General features: G+C 40.1%; 1 protein-coding gene across 7 annotated transcripts in view; it reads left to right on the top strand.

The window, feature by feature from the left end:
- The first annotated feature begins 8780 nt into the window (after positions 1-8780).
- ARMC2 (armadillo repeat containing 2) overlaps positions 8781-24661 on the top strand; it is a 71251-nt gene continuing 55370 nt past the window's right edge. For all 7 annotated transcript variants that reach the window (XM_053936799.1, XM_053936798.1, XM_053936797.1 and 4 more), the window contains exons 1-6: positions 8781-8926; positions 9171-9223; positions 11732-11979; positions 12591-12663; positions 14849-15020; positions 16163-16373. In XM_053936799.1, coding sequence (XP_053792774.1) covers positions 11762-11979; positions 12591-12663; positions 14849-15020; positions 16163-16373 — 674 coding nt within the window. In that variant the 5' untranslated portion in view covers positions 8781-8926; positions 9171-9223; positions 11732-11761. The remainder of the gene's footprint in view (positions 8927-9170; positions 9224-11731; positions 11980-12590; positions 12664-14848; positions 15021-16162; positions 16374-24661) is intronic.

Below are 24661 nucleotides of genomic sequence, written 5' to 3'. Positions count from 1 at the left end.
GCAGCCATACCATTCTTCTTTGAGGAAATGCTGGACCTAGATTCATGACCTTCTTAGCCCTTCTCTACTTTTTATACTATTTTTTTTTTTTTTCCAGCTGGGGAGTTCAGTGTCAGCAAAATCAATTAAAATCTTTCTATAATTATCAGTGATATTTCTTTTGTTCCTGCTGGTATTTATTTGCAAAGGTATTGTCACTGAAGTACATGACCTTTTGTCAAAAATTTTAGAGAAAATTCCCACTTACAGCAGCCAAACTGAAGCTTGTACCTATCTCAGCTGTGTCTAACCCTACACTTGTGCTCAGGAGGCATCCTGACGCTGTGCACACCACTGCTGCTGCTGCTGCTGCTGCTGGCCTTGTTTGAACTAGAAAGTTCTAGTGGCAGAAATTCTGGTGGCATGTGCCACTGACATAGCTGTTTTGGCAGGATGTGTTCACATTTGGCTGTTTTTTAAAGATGCAGTATGTCCTCAGATCATCAGGCTTTTATCAGCAAGAGAAATCGGGTGCTGTGGGAGGTTAACCCAGAGTACCTTGTGCCACATTTTGTAGATTGCTTTCTGGTAATTCTTTGCAGCATGTTGTGGAGCTGCACTGTATACTGTGAAGTACAATGTCCCATCCTAAAGTCTGTGTAAATATTGGTTCAGATTTAAAAATGCTTTTTTGCCTTGTACAATAACCTATTATTATATGCATTGTTTCTCCATATTGCAGATTTCTCACTGCCAGAAACCCAGACTGTATCCAACAGTCTTGTCCATTTAGGACACATGAAAGAATTCTTTCATATCCAAAGAGGAGCTTAAAATATTGGGTACTGTGGACAAGTGGGATATAAAGACAATGAATGATAGCTAACTATTTGCATAAAGATTTGCTGAACTACAAAAACAAATTGTAGTTTCGAGACATATTGTAAACTGTGGATGAGGGAAAATTTCAGGGTTGGATGTGAAGTGTTATCCTCACAGCACATTCACTCTGAGTTAAGAGCTGCTTAAAGCAAAGACAGTGGGGAAATAGGTGGTGCCAGCATTCTGGAAAGCTGTGCCAATCTGGGCATTTTGGCATTATTTGAGGTGCTCAGACTCCAGTAAAATACACAAAATTAAGTATTTCCTGCTGCACAGTCTTTTCATGCTGAGTAATGTACTGGAAATCAGAGATGAACTTGATACAATAAGCTTTGCTGATTGTAGTAGAACAGTAAATAAGGTTTATGTCCAATTCAGTCCCATCTTGTTTTGAATACATAAAATGAAAGCAGTGCTTCTCAGTGGTGATTCCTCTGGAGAACATTTTATATCAATGTTGTTTGTGAGAAAGCCCATGCTCTCCTTCCCATCTATACTGTTGTCATTAATAGAGCTACAAAGCCAACCCTGGCAGCAAAGAAAAGGCAGATCTGGTTGGCAAGGTGTTTGTGCAAACAAAAACGCTATAACTGGAAAAAATAACACCAACCCACAAACCTTTAATTTAGCAGTCTCCTGCAAAACACATGAAGGGTCTCATAGGGTCCCTGCATTTCAGTGGAGTTTCATCCCGTTTCCTGAATTCAGCACAGAGACAGTGAAAATGCTTTGTATATTTCCATAACATTTCCAGATATTAGAGACAAGTGTGTGAGAGACGGTCCAAAGTTTCCTTCATTTGCCTCACGGCCATCGCAAGAACCCTGAAGACCCCTGACAGGAGTTCTGGCCTGGCCGAGGTGGACGCGGACGCTTGCCAAGTGACTGTTAGCAGGTGCATTTGCGGTGCTTCTACAGAACATTGCATTTGAACAGGTTGTGACAAGCGGTGGCTTGTCCCTGCATGCCAGCACCTGCTTCACAGACCAACGGGCTCTTCACAATGGCCCATCAATCTTCCCCATCTTCTGGCCAGATGCCACTCGCTTCGGCTAAAGACTATATAAACTGTAACTTTTTGGGAAGACTTTGGTGCACCCTCATGGACGACGGCGAATCCATGTGGCTGGCCCATTGAGGACCTTGTCTCAGCGGTGGTAGCTATAATTCCCCTTCCCCTCTTTTCTCTCTATTCTTTACTTCCTTTTTCTGTCCCCTCTATCGCATTTGCTGTTGGTACCAAAATAAAGGTGCAGTTGTTGTGATTAAACTGATGGTCCCCTGCCGTTCGCCTTTTTGCACTTTTGGGATTGGTTAACGAACTATCACGACACCCCGTACGAGCAGATCGTGACACAAGTGGATTCTTTAGATAGCTATCACACATGTAGAATATACAGCTGGATAGAGCTTAGAGACCAGCATGGAACCTGCTGGACTTGTGCATAACCACACCTGTAAGGCAAGTTCCAAACAATGAGACAGACATGTTAAGGACCTGCAGCACCTGTGGTCTGCAGGCAGCCTCTGTGTACATGAAAACAGGCTGAGGGAGTTGGGGTTGCTCAGCCAGTAGAAGAGAAGGCTCTGGGGAGACCTTAATAGCACTTTGCAGTACCTAAAGAGGGCTACAAGAAATCTGGAGACGGTCTTTCTAAAAGGGTATGTAATTTCTAACCCCCATGTCTCAAGTGGATAAGGGGGAATGGCTTTAATCTGGAAGAGAACAGGTTTAGATTAGATATTAGGAAGAAACTCTTTACTGTGAGGGTGGTGAGACACTGGAACAGGTTGCTCAGAGAAGTTGTGGATGCCCCACACTGAGAACACACTGGGAGTGTTCAAGGCCAGGTTGGATGGGGCTTGGAGCAATCTGGTCTAGTGGAAGATGCCCCTGCCCATTGCAGGGAGTTGGAACTAGATGATGTTTAAGGTCCCTTCCAACCCAAACCATTCTATGATCCTATGACTTTTTGAACTTTGGCTGAAAACTAATATTTCAGCAATTTTAACGTGCTCTCCCCCCAGATACAATTTAACAGGAGAATCTGTTTGGAGGAAAGGCAAGGAATGCTGATGAGATACCTTGAGAAAGCAAGTAAGATCACCATGTTAATGCACCAGCTCTATTCAGTGAATCCCCTTTCTCTATTAGCTCCTTAATGGGTTCTGTGTCTCAACAGTTTTGACTTTATCCACATCTCTGTGCCCAAAAATCCCTTCCAATTTAGTCAGTTCTTGGTATTCTTCATCACAGGCTTCTGTGAATTTTAAGTGCAGTGTCCAAATTCATTACGCTCCATAATGCATGCACAGCCATCATAAGTTGTGCACAACAAAATGCTCATGAAAGAAACACCTTGGATCACTAAACTGAAGGTTGTGTCTTCTGACAAAAAAAAAAGAAAAAAAAAAAGCCCTTTCTTTTTCAGCCTTCACTGGTTCTTAATTTGCTCTTTAGGCTCTACATTGGATTGCAACCTTCAGTGACCTTCACATTTTTCTTCCAAATTTATTTATTCTTCAAAAAAGGCTGTTTCTCCAATATTTCTTTGCCTGGCTTGAAGAAATTTGGGTCTTAAATTGACAAGGAGCACCAAAGTCATGGGGAGTTCTGTTTGTCTAGCTGTTTCAAAAGGCAGAGTAGAGGAAAATGAAGCATTTCACTAACATGGCAGGGATTTCCAGTCACTGGCAGAGGCAGCAGAAATATCAGTAAATCAATGAAAGCAATCATTTATGTAGGGACAATTGCATAGTGGGTGTGCAGCTGGTAGATTGCTCACAATGCTTAGTTAGCTGGTACAAGAAGTCTTTGCATGCTGTGTGTCAGCACAAACACAGATAAAACTGAAGCATATTTTACTTGGGAAGCTGGAGAAATCTCAGCTTTTGGCTGGAGGGTTGAGCACTGAGCATGGAGGGAATCAACTGCTGGTCAGAGAGAGGGTAAGGGGCAGAGTTTTCAGAATGCAGTGGTCAAACCACACTAAGCAATGCAAGGTAAAGATTGATCATGGCAATTTCCAAAATCTAAAATTTCAGCCAAATCTGAATAAGATTTTAAGAATTTTTTTTTTAAATTTACATCTATCACAGAATATTTAAGGTTTGAAAAAATCTCTGGAGATCACCTAGTCCAACCCCCTTGCTCAAAGCAGTTAACTAGAGAAGGTTGTTCAGGAAGTTTTTCAATCAAATTTTTAATATCACCAAAGATGGAGACCATACAAGCTCTATGAACAACCTGTTTTAGTGCTTGAGATGTTTAGAGATAATCATTCTCATCACAGAAATTTAGTTTTATGGAGTTCCATGTATTTCAATTTGTGCCTTCTTCCTTTTGCTCTTGCACTGTGCACTACCAAGAAGTCTGTCTCCATCTTCTTTGCACCCTTCCTTCAGATACACATGGATAAGTTCTCACCAGAGCCTCCTCTTCTCCAGGCTGAACAGTCCTAGCTCTCTCAGCCTTTCCTCATACTAAAGATGCTTCATTCCCTTAGTCATCTTAGTGGCCCTTCTCTAGACTCCAGTATGTCCCTGTTGTACTGGGGACACCATGACTGGACCCAGCACTGCAGCTGCGGCCTCACTGGTGCTGCACAGAAGGAAAGGATCACTTTTGTCTACCTCCTGGCAGTGCTTTTCCTAATACAGCCCAAGAGGCTGTTGGCCACCTCTGCAGCAAGTGGCACACTGCTGGTTCAACTTATGTCAGCTTGCATCCCCAAGTCCTTTTCTGCCAGGCTTCTTTCCAGCCAGTTGACCCCCAGTATGTACTGGTGCATGGGGTTATTCCTCTCGAGGTGCACGACTTCACATTTCCCTTTTTTATGCTTCTTGAGATCCCTCTTGGCCAGTTCTCCAGCCTGTTGGGGTCCCTCTGAATGGCAGCACAACCATCTGACGTACTAGTCACTCCACCCTGTTTTATGTCATCTGTAAACTTGCTGAGGGCACACTCTGAGGATGAATGGTCCGCAGCTGCATTTTGTGTGGCCAATCTCAACCCTTTGAGCTCTGCAGTTCTGCCAAATTTCAGTGCAGCTCCATATCCATCCTAATAGCCCATGCTTCATCAGTTTGTCTGTCAGAGTGTAATGGGAGACAATCAAAAGCCTTATTTAAGACAAACAGCGTACATTGCTCACCCTTTATCCACCAACTAGTCATCTCATCATATGCCCAGCACTCTTTCCTGTGACAGATTTCCCTGCTACATGTAATGGAGATCTCCATAAACTTGCTTTATTAAGACTTATTAGGCCACTTGATATAGGAGTTGCTTCTAACTGCTATAAAATGAACAGCTCCACCTGCCTTTGTAATGATCTACAAGTGATAGAAAACATTGAGCTTATTTAACAGCACATACCAGATGGTTTATGCAAGGTTGAATATGACAGGAAGATTTTTGTCCAGATTGGGGGTGGGACTGTTGTTTTTATTTTGAAAAAGAGGAAAGGAATACGGACAAATGGGGGCTGCATTGCCACTTGTGTTGCTCAAATTGCACTGGAGGCTGCTTTTACAGGTCAATGAAGACTCAGCAAGCAAAGTGCTTAACATTGTAAACTAATTCTGAATGGCACTGTTATGTTTGGATATTCAGGTAAGTTTCATCTCTAGACAGATTTAAGTTAGTCAGACCAAAACCTGAAACTGGATACCAGCACAAAATCCCTTTCATTATTTTCAAATCAAACAAATTTTTTTTAAAAAAGCAATTTGAATGAATATGACATAATTGAATACTTTTTCATTGAATATTTTTTTCATTAGTGAGGCAGAAATGTTCAGAACACACTGCTTTTACCTTAGCAGTACTTCTGCAAATACTAGCTTACCTAGACCAAGTCAATTTATAGGTTTTGAAGATATTTCCATCCTAAAGCACTGTTACTGCCAACAAGATTTAATTATGTACCTGCATTTAAAAGTGGTGCTGAGAGAGTTCCTTCAATAAAAAGCACAGGATAGAAAGGATTTAAGTGAGAAAGTTATAACAGTTGAGACATAGCAGAGAGATCACAAAAGAAATATTTGCTATAATTGCCAAAGCTCAGAAAATGAATAAAATTTAACTCTTCAATTTGATGACCTAGAAAATAGAGAGGAGAAATAATGTGCATATGAAAAGGATTAAAGAAGAAGCCAAGAAAGGAGGCTTAGTGGGTTTAACTGGGTGGATTTAAAAATTGTTTAAAGAATGATAACAGTAAAAAGAAATTCAAACTGGCTTTACCAGGAAACACAGATCTACACATTTTTTCTGTGAAACTTCCCTTGTATTATTTCAATAACAGAAAGGTTCAGAAGAAAGTAAAGAAAATGAGCTAACTGTGAATGATCTGAAAATAGCATACATACATGCACGCACACACATTCTTTTGGCTTTTAAAGAAGAATATACAGAGAAAAGTGGGTACAATAATAACAAGCTTTTCATTACTTCTGAGGTATTGAACTTGGCTGCCAAAAAAAGAGGACTAGATGTCTAATAATTAGAGATAAAGTAGAAGCTAGCAGAGATAATGGCATGTGTTATGTAAACCAGGTAGCGTTACACACGGAGATCTTTTTACTGCTATCATAAAGTCTGTCAGAATCAAAAAAAGGAACTAGAAGAGGGTATTTTTCTAGAACAGAGGGGCATAACAAAGCTTGTAATAAAAATCAGAAAGACAAATTAAATTTAAAATATCCACAAGGTTCTTATGTAGCAAACATGAAAAAGTAAAAGTTACATTAGCAAGCGATTAGTAAAAGGAACTTCAAACTGGTAAGAGAGAGATATATATTTACATATAAATATATGTAGAGGATGAATTTATTCAGGGAGTGCTTTCAGATATAGCTGAAGTATATAACAAAGGAACAAAGGAAGAAGTTTGGTCAGATGGAGCTGTGTTTGTTATGCTTTTCTATTATTCACAGAGGTAACAACTATCCTCCTACAGCAGTTTTTAGATAAATTTCAAAACGCATTCAGAGATAGCAAACAAAGTCAGCCACAAACAACCCACTTGCCACAAAAGGCCTGTCTTTGTTGTTGTTACATGTCTGGAGATTTTCTGATACAGGCTGTGATCACATTACTCATTGCAGCAGCAGGAGGCATGCGAGGGAGCTGTTCAGGGAGCATCTGGTTCACCTGACCAACAGGACCCAAACCTGGAGGTGGATGCATTTTTGGTGAGACCTTGCCAGGAGGCAGCCTGGGGTAGTCACTGCAAGTGACCCCTTTGTGCCACTCCAACAAAGCCATCTGGCCTGTGGCACCCATGTGTGTGAAGCTCTGCTACAGCCAATGTGAAAATGTCCATCTTTTGGCCCTCCTGAGAACAGGAGGCAAGTGGGAGATGTGACAGCACTTCTGCCCTGCCAGGGAACCAGTAACGTGAGCAATCCAACCTTCACTGCCTGACCAGAGTGACCCAGGCACAGGACAGGAGTTTATGGCTGCGGCTACACCGTGTCTGAGACCCTGGATTTTTACTTTGGAAAACTTTCAATGTCTCCATTTTGGACCCGTAAATCTGAGCTCAGAGAGAAGGTATTACAATGATACTGACACCTGAGGAGTCAGAAATAGCCAGCAATTCATTCAGAGAGTTACAGAGAATGAGAAGGCTGTTGGGAAACAGAGTCTTGCCTTATCAGTGAAACAGGCATCATAGCTTTAAAGGACTGACCCTGAACAAAGGATCACCTGGGCTTTTATCCAATAATCTGGGGTCATCCTGTGAGTGTTCAGCTCTTGCTGTGTCACCTGTCTGTCTATTGACACTTGCTGAGTCTCTTGTCACCTGTCTGCCCACAGGTCCAGTGCCCTTTACAATGCAAGGAATCAGTGCCAGTTCACAGCCTCTTGATTCCAGCCACCGTGGAGACTCAACCACCACTGACCACCAACTCAAGAAACCCACCAACTCAAAGGAAGAGAAAGATTGAGTATGAGAACTAATTAGCACGAGAAGGAAGAAAATCATTAAACCAATAAAAGGTTAAATACTAATAGAAGAATTTGCCAATGAACGGTGATTTGTTTGCTAAACTGTATATTTAGTGTAATTGAAATGGACTGCCCATGGCGGTGGTGGAGTCACTGACCCTTGGAGGTGTTGAAGGAAAGACTGGGTGTGACACTTAGTGCCATGGGTCTAAGTGTCATTGAGTTCATTAGTCATTGAACTCAATGACTCCAAGCTAATCGATTCTGTGATTCCGTAAATTTTTGAGAATCTGACTTGATTTGTGTAACACTTCCACCTTGCACCCTGCACAGAACAAAGAACGTCTCCTGGCTAAACCGGACCCCGTGCTTGCATTTAGCGTCCCTAAATTGTCAACAACAGCAGGTCACCCCGCGTAACTTCTGCCAGCTGTGCCCTGGGCTTGTGCCAGCCGCCACCACGCTGTTCATAAACGTGGGCCAGGACTGGCCACGGGGGAGAGCTCTCCACCAGGAACCCACCGTCCTGCGGGCCAGCGCCGCGGCACAAGCCAGCACGGGCACTGCCCCTGGGATCTGGGCACGCCATCACTTGGACGCGGGCACGCCATCCCTGGGATGTGGGGACGCCATCCCTGGGATCTGGGCACGCCACCCCCGGCATGTGGGGACGCCATCCCTGGGGTGTGAGCACGCCATCCCTGGGATCTGGGCACGCCACCCCCGGCATGTGGGGACGCCATCCCTGGGGTGTGAGCACGCCATCCCTGGGACCTGGGCACGCCACCCACACCAGGCAGCGGCCGCGCCGCGCACGCGCCCGCAGGTGCTCGCGCGTGCGCTTCGGGATGCCCGGGCGGCCCCGCGGGCGCGGCGGCGGCAGCGCGGGGGGCGCGGCCCCGCTCCGGGCCCGGGCCCGGCGGCGCCGCGGTGCGTACGGTTGCTATGGGAACGGCGGGCGGCTGAGCGAGGCTGGGGCCCTGCGGAGGCGCTGGCGGGTCCCGACCGAGTCCTCCGGGCTGCGCCCGGTCCCCCCACCCCCGGCCGTAGTGCTCGTGCCTGGGGGTGCCGCCTGGCCGGGCGGGGGCGAAGGGCCGGACTGTTGCGGTAAGTGGGGCGGGAGGCTTTGGAAAGCGGCCGGAGACCGATAATCCCTGTGCCGCTTCCCGGCATCTTTCCCGTGCTCGGGAGAAAGGCGTGATTGCCAGGTGTGGGTTGGGACAGCGTTTACTCCACAGGTGCTGCTTATTTGGGGAGTTCCTCTGGGACGTGTAGTCCCACGGTTGCGCTGGCAACCTAACTCCGCTGAGACCTCAACCCTCGTAACTTCGTTCTTGTTTCCTTTTGATAGCGGCTTCTCTGCATCAAAATTTCACCGGGGTGAAAGTGCATCAGTTGTGATTGGTAAGTTTCTGTTAATCAGAATTATGTCTAATAATAGCTATAGTTTACATATTCCTGAAAGAAGGATGTAGTGAGGTGAGGGCCTATCTACCGTGCCTGCAGTGAAAGGACAAGAGGAAATGGCCTTAAGCTGAGATGGGGAAGATGGCAGATTAGATATAAGAAAAAGAAAATTCACTGTAAGAATGGCCATGCACTGGAATAGGTTGGCCAGGAAGGTGATGGAGTCACCAACCTTAGACATGTTTAGGAGGCGTCTGGATCTGGCACTAGTTGATGTGGTTTAGGGGTTACAGGGCCAGTGTAGGGCTGGCTGTTGGACTTGATGATCTTAAAGGTCCCTTCCAGCTTCAAAGATTCTGGGATTCTTACTAAACCTGTACCTGTGTGCTGGCTGTTCTAGAGATTTGCTAGGGCGGACAGAACATGGAATCAGATGTCAGAGAGCAGAGTTCATAGCTTGAATACAGGGCTTCTCCTCACTGTACTTAGTGATTGCAAATACACCCACTCTGCACCCTGGCAATTAAATGGCACCAGTCTTGAGATGGGAAAGAGGATGGCAGAGGCAGTGTGAGATGGCAGATGCCATATCTGATGTAGTCAGCCATGCTTCTCTCATCTTGATTGAACTGAGATAAGAGCTGTGAGAGTACAGCTGCCTCACTTCTGGACATTGCTGGGATTAATGTGTGGATCCTGTACTGCTATCTACTTCTTTAAAATCTTCCTGTACAGCAAAGACCAGACTTCTGGAGTGAACAACTGGGGAATAAAGACAAGAGCCCAAGTATGGCTTTTCAGACACTGTTGTGATACTCTTCTACCTCCCAGGAGGCAGTCATAGAGGAGCTCTTGACTTGTGCAAGTTAAAGGCTATTTGGGAAATGGTGATAGTAGAGAGGGACGAGGTCTGTATGCACCAATTATGCTGTCCCCATTGACACTGCAACCTTCCCTCTATCTGTTTCCTGCTGGGACTGGGGAACAAAATTACAGAATCACAGAACAGGCTGAGTTGGAAGGGACTCCAATGATCATGAAGTCCAGCTCCCAGCCCTGCCCAGGACCATTGTCAACTGTATCAGACATAAGGCCTACAGAGAAGACCTTCCAGTTAAGGTCAAAATTCTGGCTCCCAGTATCTGGGGGAATAGGGAATGATAGTCTACCTTGCTTTTTCCAGAGAGAACTGACTGTATACATTTTTCTAAACAGACAGCTGCAGTGGAACTCTTTACTGTTTTTTTAATCACATTTTAATAGAGGGAAGAGTAAGGAGCAGAGAGAACAAAATTCAGTCACAGTGAAGACAAGTACTATATTAATGGTAGTGGGAAATACTAAAAACACTGATAGTCTCAGGCTTCTGATCTGTTCCTGAGATTTTTTTAATTATGTATCATTTAGTGAAAGAGGTTGGTGCAGTTCTCCTTAGCATCCAATTTTATGTTGGATGTGCAACAATGAAAGACACTGCCAGAATGTGCAGGCTCTCAAAGAAAGAAGAAGCAGCTGGAAAAGTTAGACTGCCGAACAGGAGGAATTGAACTAAGAAACTAAGGATAGAAGATTTTCCTTTTTACTCCATAGTTTAGAAATAACCCAGATGATGGTGTCTGGTCTACTGTCAGTTCATTGTCATAAACTGTGTGAGAGAATAGAAGTTACCAGATGGTCTGAGTCACAGTGCAGAAACGTATTTTTGTTTTTAGGTAAGTTTGAAAGCAGAAGAGGAATTTTGCATGGTGTAAGACTCAAGATGAGTTTGCTGTAAAATTACAGGGATGATATCTACAGAGAACTGCATCATGATAGTGGTGGGTTTTGTGTCCAGGGGGTGATGGAGCAAGTCTGTCACTGCCCACCGCATTTCCCAGAAACTACAGCAGGACAGAATGCTGATTGGAAGTTTGGGTTTATAACTTTATATTAGTGTTATCTTTCTTTGCCTTTGCTTGGGGGTGGGTTGGGGAGTCGTTTCTTTCAGAGGAAAAAAATTGATTGCCTGTTCTTCCTTGTCTCTGCTTATCAATTGCTGGTAACTGTGCTTCAGTTACTGATAATGATGCCTCTGACATATTAGGAAGCTGCATTTGGTAAGGTCGATAATATATATTGGGTTTTTCCTAAGTTGGAAAAACCTGTCTCTTTGGAGCATATTATTGAATTCCTGTTTTGGCTGTGGTGTTTCCTAAGTAACTGGGTGTCAAGAAACAGATTTTCTATGGAATTGTAGAGGACCACATTTGGCCCATGAAGCACAGTGATGTATTTTAGCATCCTGTAAAAAAACTGAAGGTAGATCTTCCATGCCACATGCTTTCTGTTTTTGAGTGTTTTCCTACGGAACTGAGGAATAGAGAGAAAATGCATTATCAGTGTACCTTATTTCCCACAATTGCAGCACTGTCTAGGATTTACTGTGGTAGCATAACCAGTGATGAATTAATAGTTTGTAATTTAAAACTAGCATAATACTTTGTGCCATTCACATATATTTTCCAGTGTTCTTCCTGTCCAGTACTTTGCAGAGGAATGCAAGCTTCAAAGACTGAAAATAGAAGAAAAGCAGAAGCATTCTACTGGCTGTCAGCAGCAAAGCCTAAGACCAGTTCTGAGATTGTAAATGAAGCCAGAGATGCTCTACGAACAGTAAAAACTCAAAGACCATTCACACCTACAGATGAACAAAGGAAACTTCTTGGATCTCAATCCTCACAATGTCCTCAAAATAGATGCCCTGTACTTTTTAGGTACTGTGACTTTAAGATTTTTTCGAATATCCTTTAGCAACAAGAGATTTGGTTCTGTAATTATGCTTCCAGTGGTTATTTTCCCTGTGTTCCTAATCTGTATTCCTAATCACATCCTTTGCCTTCTTCTAATGATCTTTACTGTTGGTGTTAATCTAGATGTCCAGGAAGTTTCTCTGGATCAGAGCTACCAGAGGCCGTCATTACACTAGTTTTCTATGTGGAGAATAGTATAAGAAAATAGTCTGTTACTTACTTTTTCTTGAGACAATTGAACACTTCTAATTGAGATAGTCTTCAGCTTTATTCCTAGAACATGTGAAAGCTTGCTTGTTTCCTATAACCTATGTGCTAGATCTTTTTTCAGAGCCTCCTGAGATCTTTCAAATGTGGAATTTTAGGTCCTGCAGTTTGAAATGCTCACTTTCAAAGCTTTTCCTACCTCAAAATTATTTCTAGGTGGAGTTTTGTTACCATGAAGTGCTCTTCTCACTTTTCCTTTCTTCCTTTTCCCCATATTCACTGGCAAAGGGAAGAAGCATGCAATTAAAACAGCTGATCACACAACTCTGGGTCTGCTTTATTCTAACTATGTTTCATTTCTTCATTAGTCTTGATACATCCAGTTTTGATTCATCTGAATCAAGACCGAATTCTGGTGTTCGTCTAAGTCCACTGACTCATGTAAGTACTCTGGAAATAACTCATGCAGTACTGATATAAAAATATGTACCTTGATAGTGTTAGGAAAATAAATTATTTAAAGACATTTGGGAAAAATGGAGGCTTGTTGTAACATTAGTCTGAGACTTTTAAAGTCAGTTTTGTCATTTTTCCCCCAAAAGAAACCCCACAATAATTTAACTACTTAAATATTGCTATATTGCTTTGTGGTTCAAAGTGACATTAACAAGAATCGGAAGACTGATAGTTGAATCAGCTTTCTTGTGTAAGTTTACTAAAATAGGTGAAGTTCATGAGCATGAACATGTGCCAACAGCGTGCCCTTGCTGTTAAGAATGTGGCTGATGGTATCTGGGGCTGCATTAGGAGGAGTGTTGGCAGCAGGTTGAGGGAAATGGTCCTTCCCCTCTACTCCACACTGGTAAGGCCACACCTGGAATGCTGTATGCAGTTCTGGGCTCCACAGTACGAGACTGACACAGAGCTACTGGAGAGAATCTGATGAATGGCCCCAGAGGTGATGAAGGGACAGGGAGAGATGAGAATGTTCAGCCTGGAGAAGACCAAGGGAGGACCTTATCCATGGATGTAAATACCTGAAAGGTGGGTGCAAAGAGCATGGGATGAGCCTCTTTGCAGTGACTGGACCAGTGGCAGAGGGCACAGACTGGGACACAGGCGGTTTTCTCTGAACCTTAGGAAACAGTTTTCCTGCTGTGACAGTGATGAGGCCTCAGCACAGGTTGCCCAGAGATCTTCAAAAGCTTCTTGGGCATAGTCCTGGGCAACTTAGTTTAGGTGGCTGTAGTTGAATATGGGGCTTGGACCTCCAGAGGTCCTTTCCAACCTCTGTGGTTCTGTGAACAGTAACTTGAAGGTAACTAGGTTGCTTTCTATTTGGCTTACATTTCTATAAAATGTCACGATTGTAGTTTATTTCAAAACAGATAGAGGTCCTTTAAGAGCCTCTTTTCTTCCTCTGCGAAAGCTGTGAATTGCTTTCAATTTATAAGTGTATCTGCTCTTTCACAGTTTTTTTATATTTGGTCTTTAAATATAAGATTAAGTCACGACTGTTTGTTTAGTACCTGAGATAACAGAGCATGCTATAGCAATTAAATGTGCTTGCTGTATACATTGCTTTTTCCAGACAGGAACCTTTAGGAAATTCTTTAGGAAATTAGGAGAAATATCCAAGAAATTTTATGCTTTAGTAATTTGGATAAGGCAATGTATTTACATGAATCAAGTTTAAAAATTCTGAGCATACTTCTATTTAGATTATTTATATCTACATTTGGATTTAAGAACTGGTGTTAAATATTCATGTATTTTGTGTGTGAGAGTGGAAAAAAATTAGAGAAAACTACTGACCAGTGCAAAACCTGCTTTTTTTTTTTTTTTTTTTGCTTTATCAATGGATGTAAGTTAATACACTGTAAATTAAGAGTTTGTATTAATCATGGTGGTTGTAAGTAGTCAGTCTCACCTGTTGGCTCCTTATTACTATGGAGAGCTCTGAAGGATTGGCTGGAGACTTGCTAGTGGATTCTTTATTTTAAGGAAATAGGTATTGATTTTAGAGGTCAGTGCTTTTGTGTAGGTCAAGGACACAACAAGTGCTTGGTACTAGAGATCCAGGGACTTGTTCACCTCCTCTAAGATGCACCATACTGACATAAAACTAGGACTTTCATGTTTCTGGATCTGCATGATTTGTCTCAGTGTGACAGAAAGTAGAACATATTTGTAGTGTTTTAGAAATACTGTTTTAATGCCCAAAAGCAAAACAAAGAATAGATATATCTCTAGAATTGTTAGCAATAGTCATTGGCACAATATTTTCTTTGATAAATAAGCTTGCTGCAGATGTAGTTAAATGAGTACTTATGAGGAATAAATAATTCTGAGTTGTTCTACTCAAGCTAGGTTTTGTTTTCTCCACCCCTGAATGTTGGCTTTCTGTGGTGATAATGGTATAGACATCTGGTTTGTTTGGTGGAATGGTATCATTAGATTCAGGATGTGAAAATTTCTTAATGAGCAAGCCAGTGTAACTTCTGTTCTATTTTGAACTTAGCCTTTGTTAGAAGTTATGTGGGTTTCTTTTTTTAAAATTTTTTACTTAAGTGCAAATTAAATTATTTGTGCTTTTGTTTAAAAGTCTTCCTTATTTTTGTCACAGAAACCAGTAGTAATAATTTCTGAAAAAAAAGATGAAGCTTCTTCTGTTTTCCATCCAACACCACCTGCTGATGCTGCAGAGGTTAGAAAAGTCAGCAGTGCTTGCAAAGCCTTATTTAGAGCAACTTCTCTGAAAGATTTATTTTCTGCTAAGGTGGTTCCTCTGGATCAGAGTAAGAATGCTTTGATACATATTATTTGCTAGAAAGATAACTGCATGATGGGTTTTAATATTGGTAATACATTAAAGGACTTGTGTGTCCTTTCAGTGTGAATTCTGGAAGTATTTAAATGGGTTTAAGGCAGTTTTGAAACTGTGGTTTCCCAAAATTATGCTGGCTTGCACTACTGAAAATGAGTTGAAAATTACTCAGGTGCCTCTTCTTCCTATACGTTTCCAAGTAATGGAATTTTACTGAAAGTTGTCATCAGTGAGTAAAATTAACATTAAATGCTGACATGCTTAAAGAGATTATGAGATGCCATCATCTAAGGAGACTCCCTGACAGATTATTGAGCCTAAAAGGAGGACTAAAAAGGAATGATATGTCTTGACAGGCCTCCAGCTACATCATATTTGTTGTTAAGAGTTTCTTTAGTGGAGATTTAATAAAGGTCACCAAATGTGGGATTTAAAAGTAATTTTCTTGAAGATGGGAAATAGCATCTTGGCTTCCTGCATGTTGGCTCATAATAAAGTGTGCTGGGACTCTGTCTTTATTTCAGAAGACTCATTTATAATGACAGTTCTTACATTGTCTGGGATTGTTACTTTACATGATAAACGGAATATCTCACTTTTTACCTGCTAAACTTTACTTCATTTTTATGTATTTATTCTATAAATATATATTTATAGAATGTGTCACTTCATGTGGCCTTAATAAGCTGATGTTACTAATTGAAGAAGTTGAGAAGCTAGTGTATTTGTAACCTGCCTTGGTCTCTTCTTGCCTTTTGGGATCATGCAAATGTTATGTGAGGGGTTTAATTTGTGGAGGTTCTTGTTGTGTGTACATAGAAGCTACTTTTTTCCTGAGTTCCTTCATAATATTCAGGTCCTGAAATACAATCACTTTTTTCTCAAGGTAAAATCCATCTATTTGTAAAAGGGAAATAAAGAAGATGAAATATTAAAACTTTAAACACCAGAAGATTTCAAGAAATACTGTTCATAAGAAGACATTGACTACCTTACTCTTAATAGACTTAAGCTTTCTCACCTTTTAAATTGATACAAGCAAATTTTGATAATGTAACACAACAAGCAGTAATTAATAACACTTGAACAAAATGTTCTCTTTGACCATTTCAGATGAAGTGAAGCTTGATTTTGAAGAGCAAACTACGATGATGAATAATCTTGACAGAAGTAATAATAACTGCTTAGCAGAACAAAAGTTGTACACATCATTTAATGATGAGTGTAAACAATTAATTTGTAATGAACATACCATCAGATCAGGAAGTGAAGACGCCATGGAAGGGACACCAGGAAAATTTTCGCTGCAGCTTCAAGGAGAAAGGTCAGCATCAGTCAAGTATGGTAATGTACATCTTCCATACAATCTTCTTCCTAGATACTCAATTATGCAAGTATAAAAATGCTTAAAATTAATGTAATTTGAAGATAAAATTATGTTTCTTCTTTTAGGAAGTTTCTGCATTCAAAGGAATAATTTGTAAAATATTGTTGGTAGAAATTTGTTCGATATTATTTGTTTGATCATTAACATTTCAAAACCAAGTCTTCTAAACAATGTATGTAAAATCCTCAAGTTTAAATTTGATGTGCTTGCTTTTGTAGTTTAGTCCTGTTATTTTAAGGTCATATATCATCTTCACTTAGCTTGGCAGATGAGTAGAGCCATGCTTTCAGTTCTGGTATGTGATCATACACCAAAACCAGGCTTAAACTCTTTAGCAATAGAAGCAGATTTTTTTGTGACTTGGAATTTTGAGTTCTTTTTCTGACCAAATAGGTGTAAGAGATTAATGCAACTTGCATGCCTGCAGTCTGTTTTTACTGGATCTGGAATATCCTATCCATTCTTTAATTCATAATCAAGTTACTTGTTTTTCTTTTGATTCAGATGTGAATTCTTTCACAGGGAGGAATAGTCCCATGGCACTATGTATAGTTGGTGTTTCAGCTGCTGCATTAGAAGTCAGATGAACAACTGTTTCTTGCTAATAACATTGACAGATCTGGCAATCTCAGCAACAAAGAATGAAAAACACTTCATTTTTAAAACACATCCTTGTAAAACTGGTTCACTATTAAAAATACGTACTTGCCATTAGGTGTCTTCTTTCTAGCATGTTTGTATGCTTAGGGAAAAGCTATTTCCCTGGATATTCTTAAGCACCTTTGATATTAAAGATTATGTTCTTAATTTCATAAAATGAAAGGCCATTCATTTATTGACTTGATGATAGCACTTAATAGTTTAAGAGAATGTTGTCCATTGAGGCTGTTATAGTAAGTGATACATAACAGAGTTATCACAGCCCTCTTTTATATTAAACTTTAAGCAGGATTTTAAAAAAAGACAGATTCTAAAAGAATGAAGACTTGTAGCAAAGAAGAAATTCCATGAGTGTAGAGGAAGAATGAGAAAATAAGAGCAGAATGAAAAATGTAGATTAAAAAAAAAGTTAAGCACCAAAGAGAATACTTTACTGCAATATAATTTTCTCTCTTTAAAATCAGTGATCTAATAACTTCTTAGATAAAAACTAGTTGGATTATCATACTACATAAATTACTGTAGTTTAAATTTTATTTAATAAAGGTGTGGTGTGAAGTACTTCAGTGTTGCAGTGGAAATGGGTAGTTCCTTTTGTGGAATATGTATCCTGCTGTGTTCAGTTCTGCTTTTTGTTTGGGTTGCTGTTTTGGTTGCTGGTGTCCAAGTGTCTCTAACAGGAAAGGATCAGTTGATATTTCGCTAATTCAAAAGAATGACCTTCCTTTTCAGTCATCATTTTAAAACCTGAATGTATAATTGAACAGCTCACCCATTAGGCATGCTTCCTGTCTGTTCAAAATTGTACACTTCTTTTTATAAGAACAAGAGCTCTGCAAATTTTTGGTTTTGCATTTTGTTACTGGTGCTTTTTGCAATCATGAATCTCATACATCAGTTAAATTAGATCTCAAATTACTGGCCTTAACATAATACAAAAAATTGCTTTCCAATATTGTTCTGACTAGTTTTCTCCAAAATGGAAGGGGAATATAACATCCCTTCATCTTTCTGTGTTGAAACCAAGATCTGTATTTTTGAATGGCCCATTTTTACCTCTCCTGTGAGTTGTGGATGATTTCTTGAGTCACAGCTGGTTTTTGCCAATGCTTAGGAAGCGAAGCTTCCTGACACCATTTAGGTGCTCATATGGCTTAGAGCACCACATATATCTGCAGTGCTGCAAGATGCACAAGAATAATACAAAATGCTTTCCCATTAGCCACAGACAAAGGTCTCTCATCTCTATCAGCCCAAGCAGTTCATGCTATCATGTGATGGGATGGGTGTGGATAATCTCAGCTGCTCTCATACGTTCTAACTCCTTGCTATGACCAAAGAGCACATAGGTCCAGTGTTTGTGTATGATACTACCCAAGTCAGGTGGATCTACAGGCAGACCTTGTACTGTGTGCTTCTGTGAGTTCAGAGATGTCATTCTTCATCTGACAAGGCAGTTGAAAGGTACCACAAACCTAGCCTTCCATGTAGTTTGTTGAGTTTGGTCTTCATGATAGTTGTATGTAAAAGGTTCCAGAACCACAGAGGGGCCATTGCAGTGAGAGATTTGGAATTCTTTCTCAGTAGAACATGTTTACTAGATGATTGTAAGGTTAGATTGTATCTGGTTCTGTATCATAAATACTTGAGGCATCTTGTGTAGGGTTACAAGATGTTTCCTATTTAAAGTACATTGCATTCAGGAGTAATAGGATGAAAGCTTAAAATGTCAAATCTTTTATTGTCTAGTGTCCTGTCATTCTCTATATGAAGCAGGTGTCAACCTCAATTCTGAATTGCAGTGACTTAAAATCCTTGCAGGAATTAAGCAAGGGGATTGTAGAAATAGTACACTTCATACAGGGGAAGGCGTGTGGGACTCCTTTTCCCTACAGTTCCTGTACATGTACTGAAATAACTTCCCTAATGAAACTGTTTTCCTGCTAATGAGGGAACAGTAGAGCATGGCAAAATAGCATGGCAGATTCCTGCCATCAGTGCTATTATATTTATTTTAAAGAGAACAGAAGGGAGGTATTCTAGTCCAGCAAGAGACTTGATCACTTTCTATCTCACATTCTTTTGTTGTCCCAAATACTGAAGAAAGGAATGAACAGTGTTCATGAAATCACAGCTGCCTTATAAAGGTACTGGGGGGAAAAAGAAAAGGACCTTTTGAGGAGAAAAAGTAATTTGACATTTTGTTTGCAATTCTGTTTTGCAAATAACAATCTATATGTAATAGAATAGGTATATTAATTGAAACAGATTGAATTTATTGACATGTTGCCTCAGGAAAGCTAGGAACAATTTCTGGCAATCATAAGAAAGCTCAGTTTTGTTTACATCTTCCTCTAACCATTGTGCCTTGCCATCTATTGTGATTGCTATAGAAGTGAAACTTCTAAAATGTTTTCTGCATTCATATATTTCAAGAGAAGTGTCAACAGTGATGGCAGATTTGCTGATGAAGAGCAACAGTTTCCTGGGTGTGAAAGAATGATGATTTTTTTTTTTCCTACTCCAATTTCTCAATATTCTGAAAGCTTAGATGTCATTCCAGGACTTCTTAAAAGCAGAGGTGCCTTGAGTGAGGAAGAGTTTGGAGGCAAACAGTTCATTCCCAAGTGGCCTGTTCTTTTTTTAATAAGTGAGTTTTATAAAGATCCTACAAAAGGATTAGCAGGTACTGTAAAGAAGATATACTGTGCCCTGTTTTCTCTCACAATTGCTCTATTTATTAAATGCCTGTTTTACAGTATCCTTGAAATATATTCATCTTCCATGAGAGTAGTTTCTCTTTTTTGTGCTTTTTTAGAGTTTTGGAATATTTCAATAGAAAATGATAAAAGCAAAGGATTAAATGATAAAATGAATCATATATTCATAGAATAGAGTGGATTGGAGTGGAACGCTAGAAATTACTTCTCTCTGGTTGCTTAAACTACCTTCACATCTGCACTCAAAATACACATTCTTTTTCTCTGCAAAGAAAAGGGTTCCCACAGAGGAGAGAGTTTTTTTTTTCCTGAGGGCAACACCCATTCTGTTTTGTTCTGGATGATTTTTTTGAAATGAGTGACATGGTGTGGCTATTGGTTTGAAGTATGGTGTAGCTGACTCTCCAGACTTTTTTCAGTATTTTTATCTTTTTCTTTTTATTTTTAAATTATGTATATTGACAGCTTTAGGAATTCTCATAAACACAGGGAAACAGGAAATTAACCTGCTCCCAACTAATCTTTATCTATTTCTGCCTCAGTTCCACTGGCTATTTGGACCACTGATTTCAAAAAGAAACAATTGAGTGGTGGGAAATCCTTCACAGGTGGAGCTTTCTACAGTGTTTTCCAGATTGTGACACCTACCCTTTCAGGAAGGTAGAGAGTCCTTAATACCAATTGAATTGCAATTCTGGAATGGGCAAGTGTGCTATGCAAAGGGTAGAGAAGGAATGTCAGTTCAGTCTAGGTAGACCTGTAGTAACAATGGATTTAAATTTATTTTCTGTTTAGAAATGCAATGTTTATTCAAGATTCAAGTTAGGAAGATGATGAGGATGTGGTTTTCAGCCTCAAATATATTTAGGCTAGTGTTTTAGATATTTTTTATGGTTAGAATTAGACTGTCAGTTGTCTGGTTGCCTGAAGATTCTCTGTTACAAATAGATACTGTTAATATTTTCAATATTAGACAGAATATGCAAAGACTGTGAAGAATAAAAAGGATAAGGATAGAGCTTTTTCATCAACCTTGATTATTCTTTTAAGTCGTACAGTTTAACATGTGCATGAGGTTCTCCATCAACAGCCTGCATAAATACAAAATGCTGTATATTTTTATTGCTGGGGTTGTCATACGAAATGAGTGAGCTATTCCCAAGGCTGTGTTTACAGAATTGTTATTTACTCATCTTTAGGATGACTCAGAGAGTTGGTCTATTTGTCAATATATTTTTACAAATTATGTTGTCTTTCTACTAGTTATATTTTCTCATATCAGTGGTATCAGTTATACACTAGATTATAGTTTTCACTCCCTTTGTTTTTTTCTCTTCTTACGATGTTCCTTATAATCCTCTACAGTTCCTGAAATAATTTCAGGACATCTATATTGCTGGTTTTTAAATTATTTTCATGCTTTTCAGAAGTTTGGTGGATGAGAAATAAAACTAACTCAAATTGTGTGTAATTGGCTTAATACTTCATTTTATATCTCTTTTAGCTGTCTGCCAGTAATTTTGTCTCCATTGTTTTTTTGAAAAGGAAAATAGTCTTTAAAAATTGAGCTATTATACTGTTTTTTTTTTTTCTTTGAGGCTTATTTCCAGATTGTGTTTATCTGTCTTGTTTGTTCCTCAGATGACATCACAGAATGGAAGTTTCCGTGGTAGCTGAGCAAAATAGGGACAGATTCTCTTAAGTGGCTCAGTGGAGGTCAATTCTTTGTCTAAAAGAATAGGGTGCTTTTCAAGTGCTAAGTTATGGGTCAGGAAGGAATCAATCGGTTTGTAATAAAAAACATATTCCCTACTATTCAAATAATGAAAGACAATACCAGAAACTAATTCTGATGTCCTTCTGGCAACATAAAATATCTGGATAGTATAATGAAATTGAAATAAAGGGATTAATGAGAAATGCAAATGTTAATTGGTATGTGGAAAAATTAATTTCTGTGAGAGTAAATGACAAAACTAAACACTAATTTTTCTCATTTTGCCAAAAGCTAAAAGCACTTCCTACTAGTTGCTTTGGCAAAAATACTGGAATGTTGCTTATACTTCTTTTCAAAGTCTACAGGGCAATGTCGTGTTGTCAACATCAGTAATTTTGGTTTAGAGTTAGAACTCTTGTTTCTTGGTCACTAAACACAGTGGAGGAATCATGGTAGCAGGGGATTTTGTTCTGAAGCAGTGGCTCCTAAAAGCATTGTGTAAATGAGCCTGCTCTGAGAAGATTCTTTGCAGTTTCTCGCACTTGCTGCAACTCCGCATCTGACTCCTCCCCTTCTTTGCCTTGGGGCCCTTCCACCGCTTTGTCCCTTGCTGCTGACTCGGGGTTTACTCCGATGTCTTTAGTGCCCTAATTCCCAGGATCACCATTAGTTCCTTTAACTTTCCTTGGAGCTGCTATTGTTCTTTTTGAGACAAAGCTGCTGAGTTTGGCTGTGCCTTGATAAACTTGGTCTAGAGCCCTACATATCTTTGCACAGTGCTCCACAGTGCTCCTGCCAAGAGATCTGACGGGCTGTTCATGAGACCACAGTTCTGAACAATATTTTAAAAAGTGCTAACTGGCAGTCAGTAAATGAACAATCCATTGGCTGATACACCTGAGGGTTGTCCAGAGGAGCCTCAGCAGGCTGTAGAAATGGTTTGACAGGAATGTGATGCAGTTTAATAAAGACAAGTGCGAAGTCCTGCATCTGGGCAGGAACAGCCCCAGGCCCTGGGGAGCGATATATATATATATATATATATATATATACACTGGGAGCAATCCAACTGGGAGGCAGCTTTGCAGAAAAAGACCTGGAGGTCCTGGTGTACACCAAGTTGATAGAACAGCTCAGGATAGGAGAGATCTCCGAAGATTGTCTGCTCCATCTCTTTGTGGAAAAGAGAGTAGATGAGATTATCTAGCACCCTGTTCATTTGTGTCTTGAAAACCTCCATTACACCTGGGCTGCTGGGCGAGCTCCAGACTCCCCAGTGCAATAGAGATATTGAAATGACTGGAGGAAATATAGCTACTAAAATGTGAAGGAATCCTTTGTATGAGGAAAGGCTGAGAGATCTGGAACTTTTTAGCGTGGAGAAGAGAAGGCTTGGCAGGGGTTCTTATCAGCATCATTCAATACCTGGAGGGAGGGTGCATTGTGACACCATCACTGATTGTGTGACAAGAGCTCTTTCTTCTTCCCCATGGCAAGCACTCAAAACAGGCAAAACTATTTACCTGTGATGGTTCTTTTTAAGGATTTATTGGTTGTATATACTTCCACAACACCTCCTTGCAGCTTTTCCCTTTGTAGTCCATATAGAATTGTGAATCTTGTGTTGAAAGAAAAGTGCTCAACTGCTTAAATAGCCATATGATCCTTATCAACATAAGGCATGCCATCCTGGACAGTGCTGGCAATAAAAATAAACCCAGATTACAGTGTAGATGTGTAGTTACACTCTGAATATACAGGTGAGTAAAATCTCAAATATTTAACATTCTTTCTAAAGGTCTGTCTGTTTAAGGATTATCCACAATCAAGGGAACTGAACTCTGATCTAGTCTGGAAGAACACCTTTGTGCCTAGTAGTCATTTTGATACATCTGGCTTGCCTGAACAGGCCCCCAAGATCTACTTAGCATTGCTTGAAATCTGTTCTTCCTAACACTTAGTGAAATGTCTTGATTTTTGGGTGTAGATACACCATGTCTGGCTTTCCAATGCACACAACGTATGTTGGTAAAATCAGATGTTCAGTGCTTGTATTTATGTATAAACAGTCTGCATCTACTGCAGTGCGTACACTTTTTTTAGAGCTTTGTGAAAAGTTAGAAATTGCTCTCCTAGACTTTTGCAAACCTGAAAACATTGATATATCAAGGATCCAAAATAAAATTTGTAAAAATTTCAGTCACATTTTTGGTTTTTAAGTAAACTAGAAAAAGGAGTTTTGTGGAAGCTGAAGGTGATGTAATGAAGGAAAATATACTGGGGAGAAACTGAATGACTGTGAGGGGAAAATGGAAGAAAAAAGGCTTGTTTACCTTATCAAAATAAAGACCAAATATAAAAGGGCTCTAAGGTTAAACAGTTTAAACTATTTAGAGCTTAGATTTGCTTCTGAGGAAGTAACTTAAAGAATGGTGGTTCTATAGATATAGAAAGGGCTCTGCAGTTATAGATGTGTAGAAATCATGTGCTCATGATTAGAGTTCTTTGGCTTAATAAAAAGGGCATGTTTAAAAATGGAAAAGAAATCTGTTTCCAGACATCAGATCATGTCTACAGTCTAGGGCTTCCTTACAGCATTTACTCAGGGCATACTATGCAGAGTCTGTGTGTTGGTAGCTCTCTGCCTTTTTAAGAATCTCTTCAGGTTCTGGTTTACATGGAATAGTCCCAATTCCTGTCTCTAATTTAGGAGAGGGTCCATAGATCCAGTTTATGTGGGTGCAAAAGGAGAGGCTCATAACATCTGAATGAGCAAAGTTGTGTGAGACCTTGGAGCTTGCAGAAGGAGATACTGTGGGGCTTATGATGTTTTCCATCCCCACTGTCCTCATCTTTTTCTCATTCCCCTTTATTTCTACTCTTCTCTTTGATAAGTAACCTGTATCTTCTTCATTCCTTATTACACTATTTCAGTTACTGTGCTTCTCTGTTCTTCTCCTACTTTGTTGTCTAGTTTGGATTCCCAAAGCTGTAAGGATATGTAAGATGTTACAGGATCCTTACTGTGAGGAGAGGGTAATGTCAAGAGGGAATGCCTTGAAGCTGGACAATTCAGAAAAGGTGGTCATGTTCTTTTTTTGTTCTAGTTGAGCTTTGCTACCTCGCTG

This window comes from Vidua chalybeata, chromosome 3 (assembly GCF_026979565.1).
Source record: "Vidua chalybeata isolate OUT-0048 chromosome 3, bVidCha1 merged haplotype, whole genome shotgun sequence".
In the NCBI taxonomy this organism is placed as follows: Eukaryota; Metazoa; Chordata; class Aves; order Passeriformes; family Viduidae; genus Vidua; species Vidua chalybeata.
This window is presented reverse-complemented; position numbering and strand designations above follow the sequence as displayed.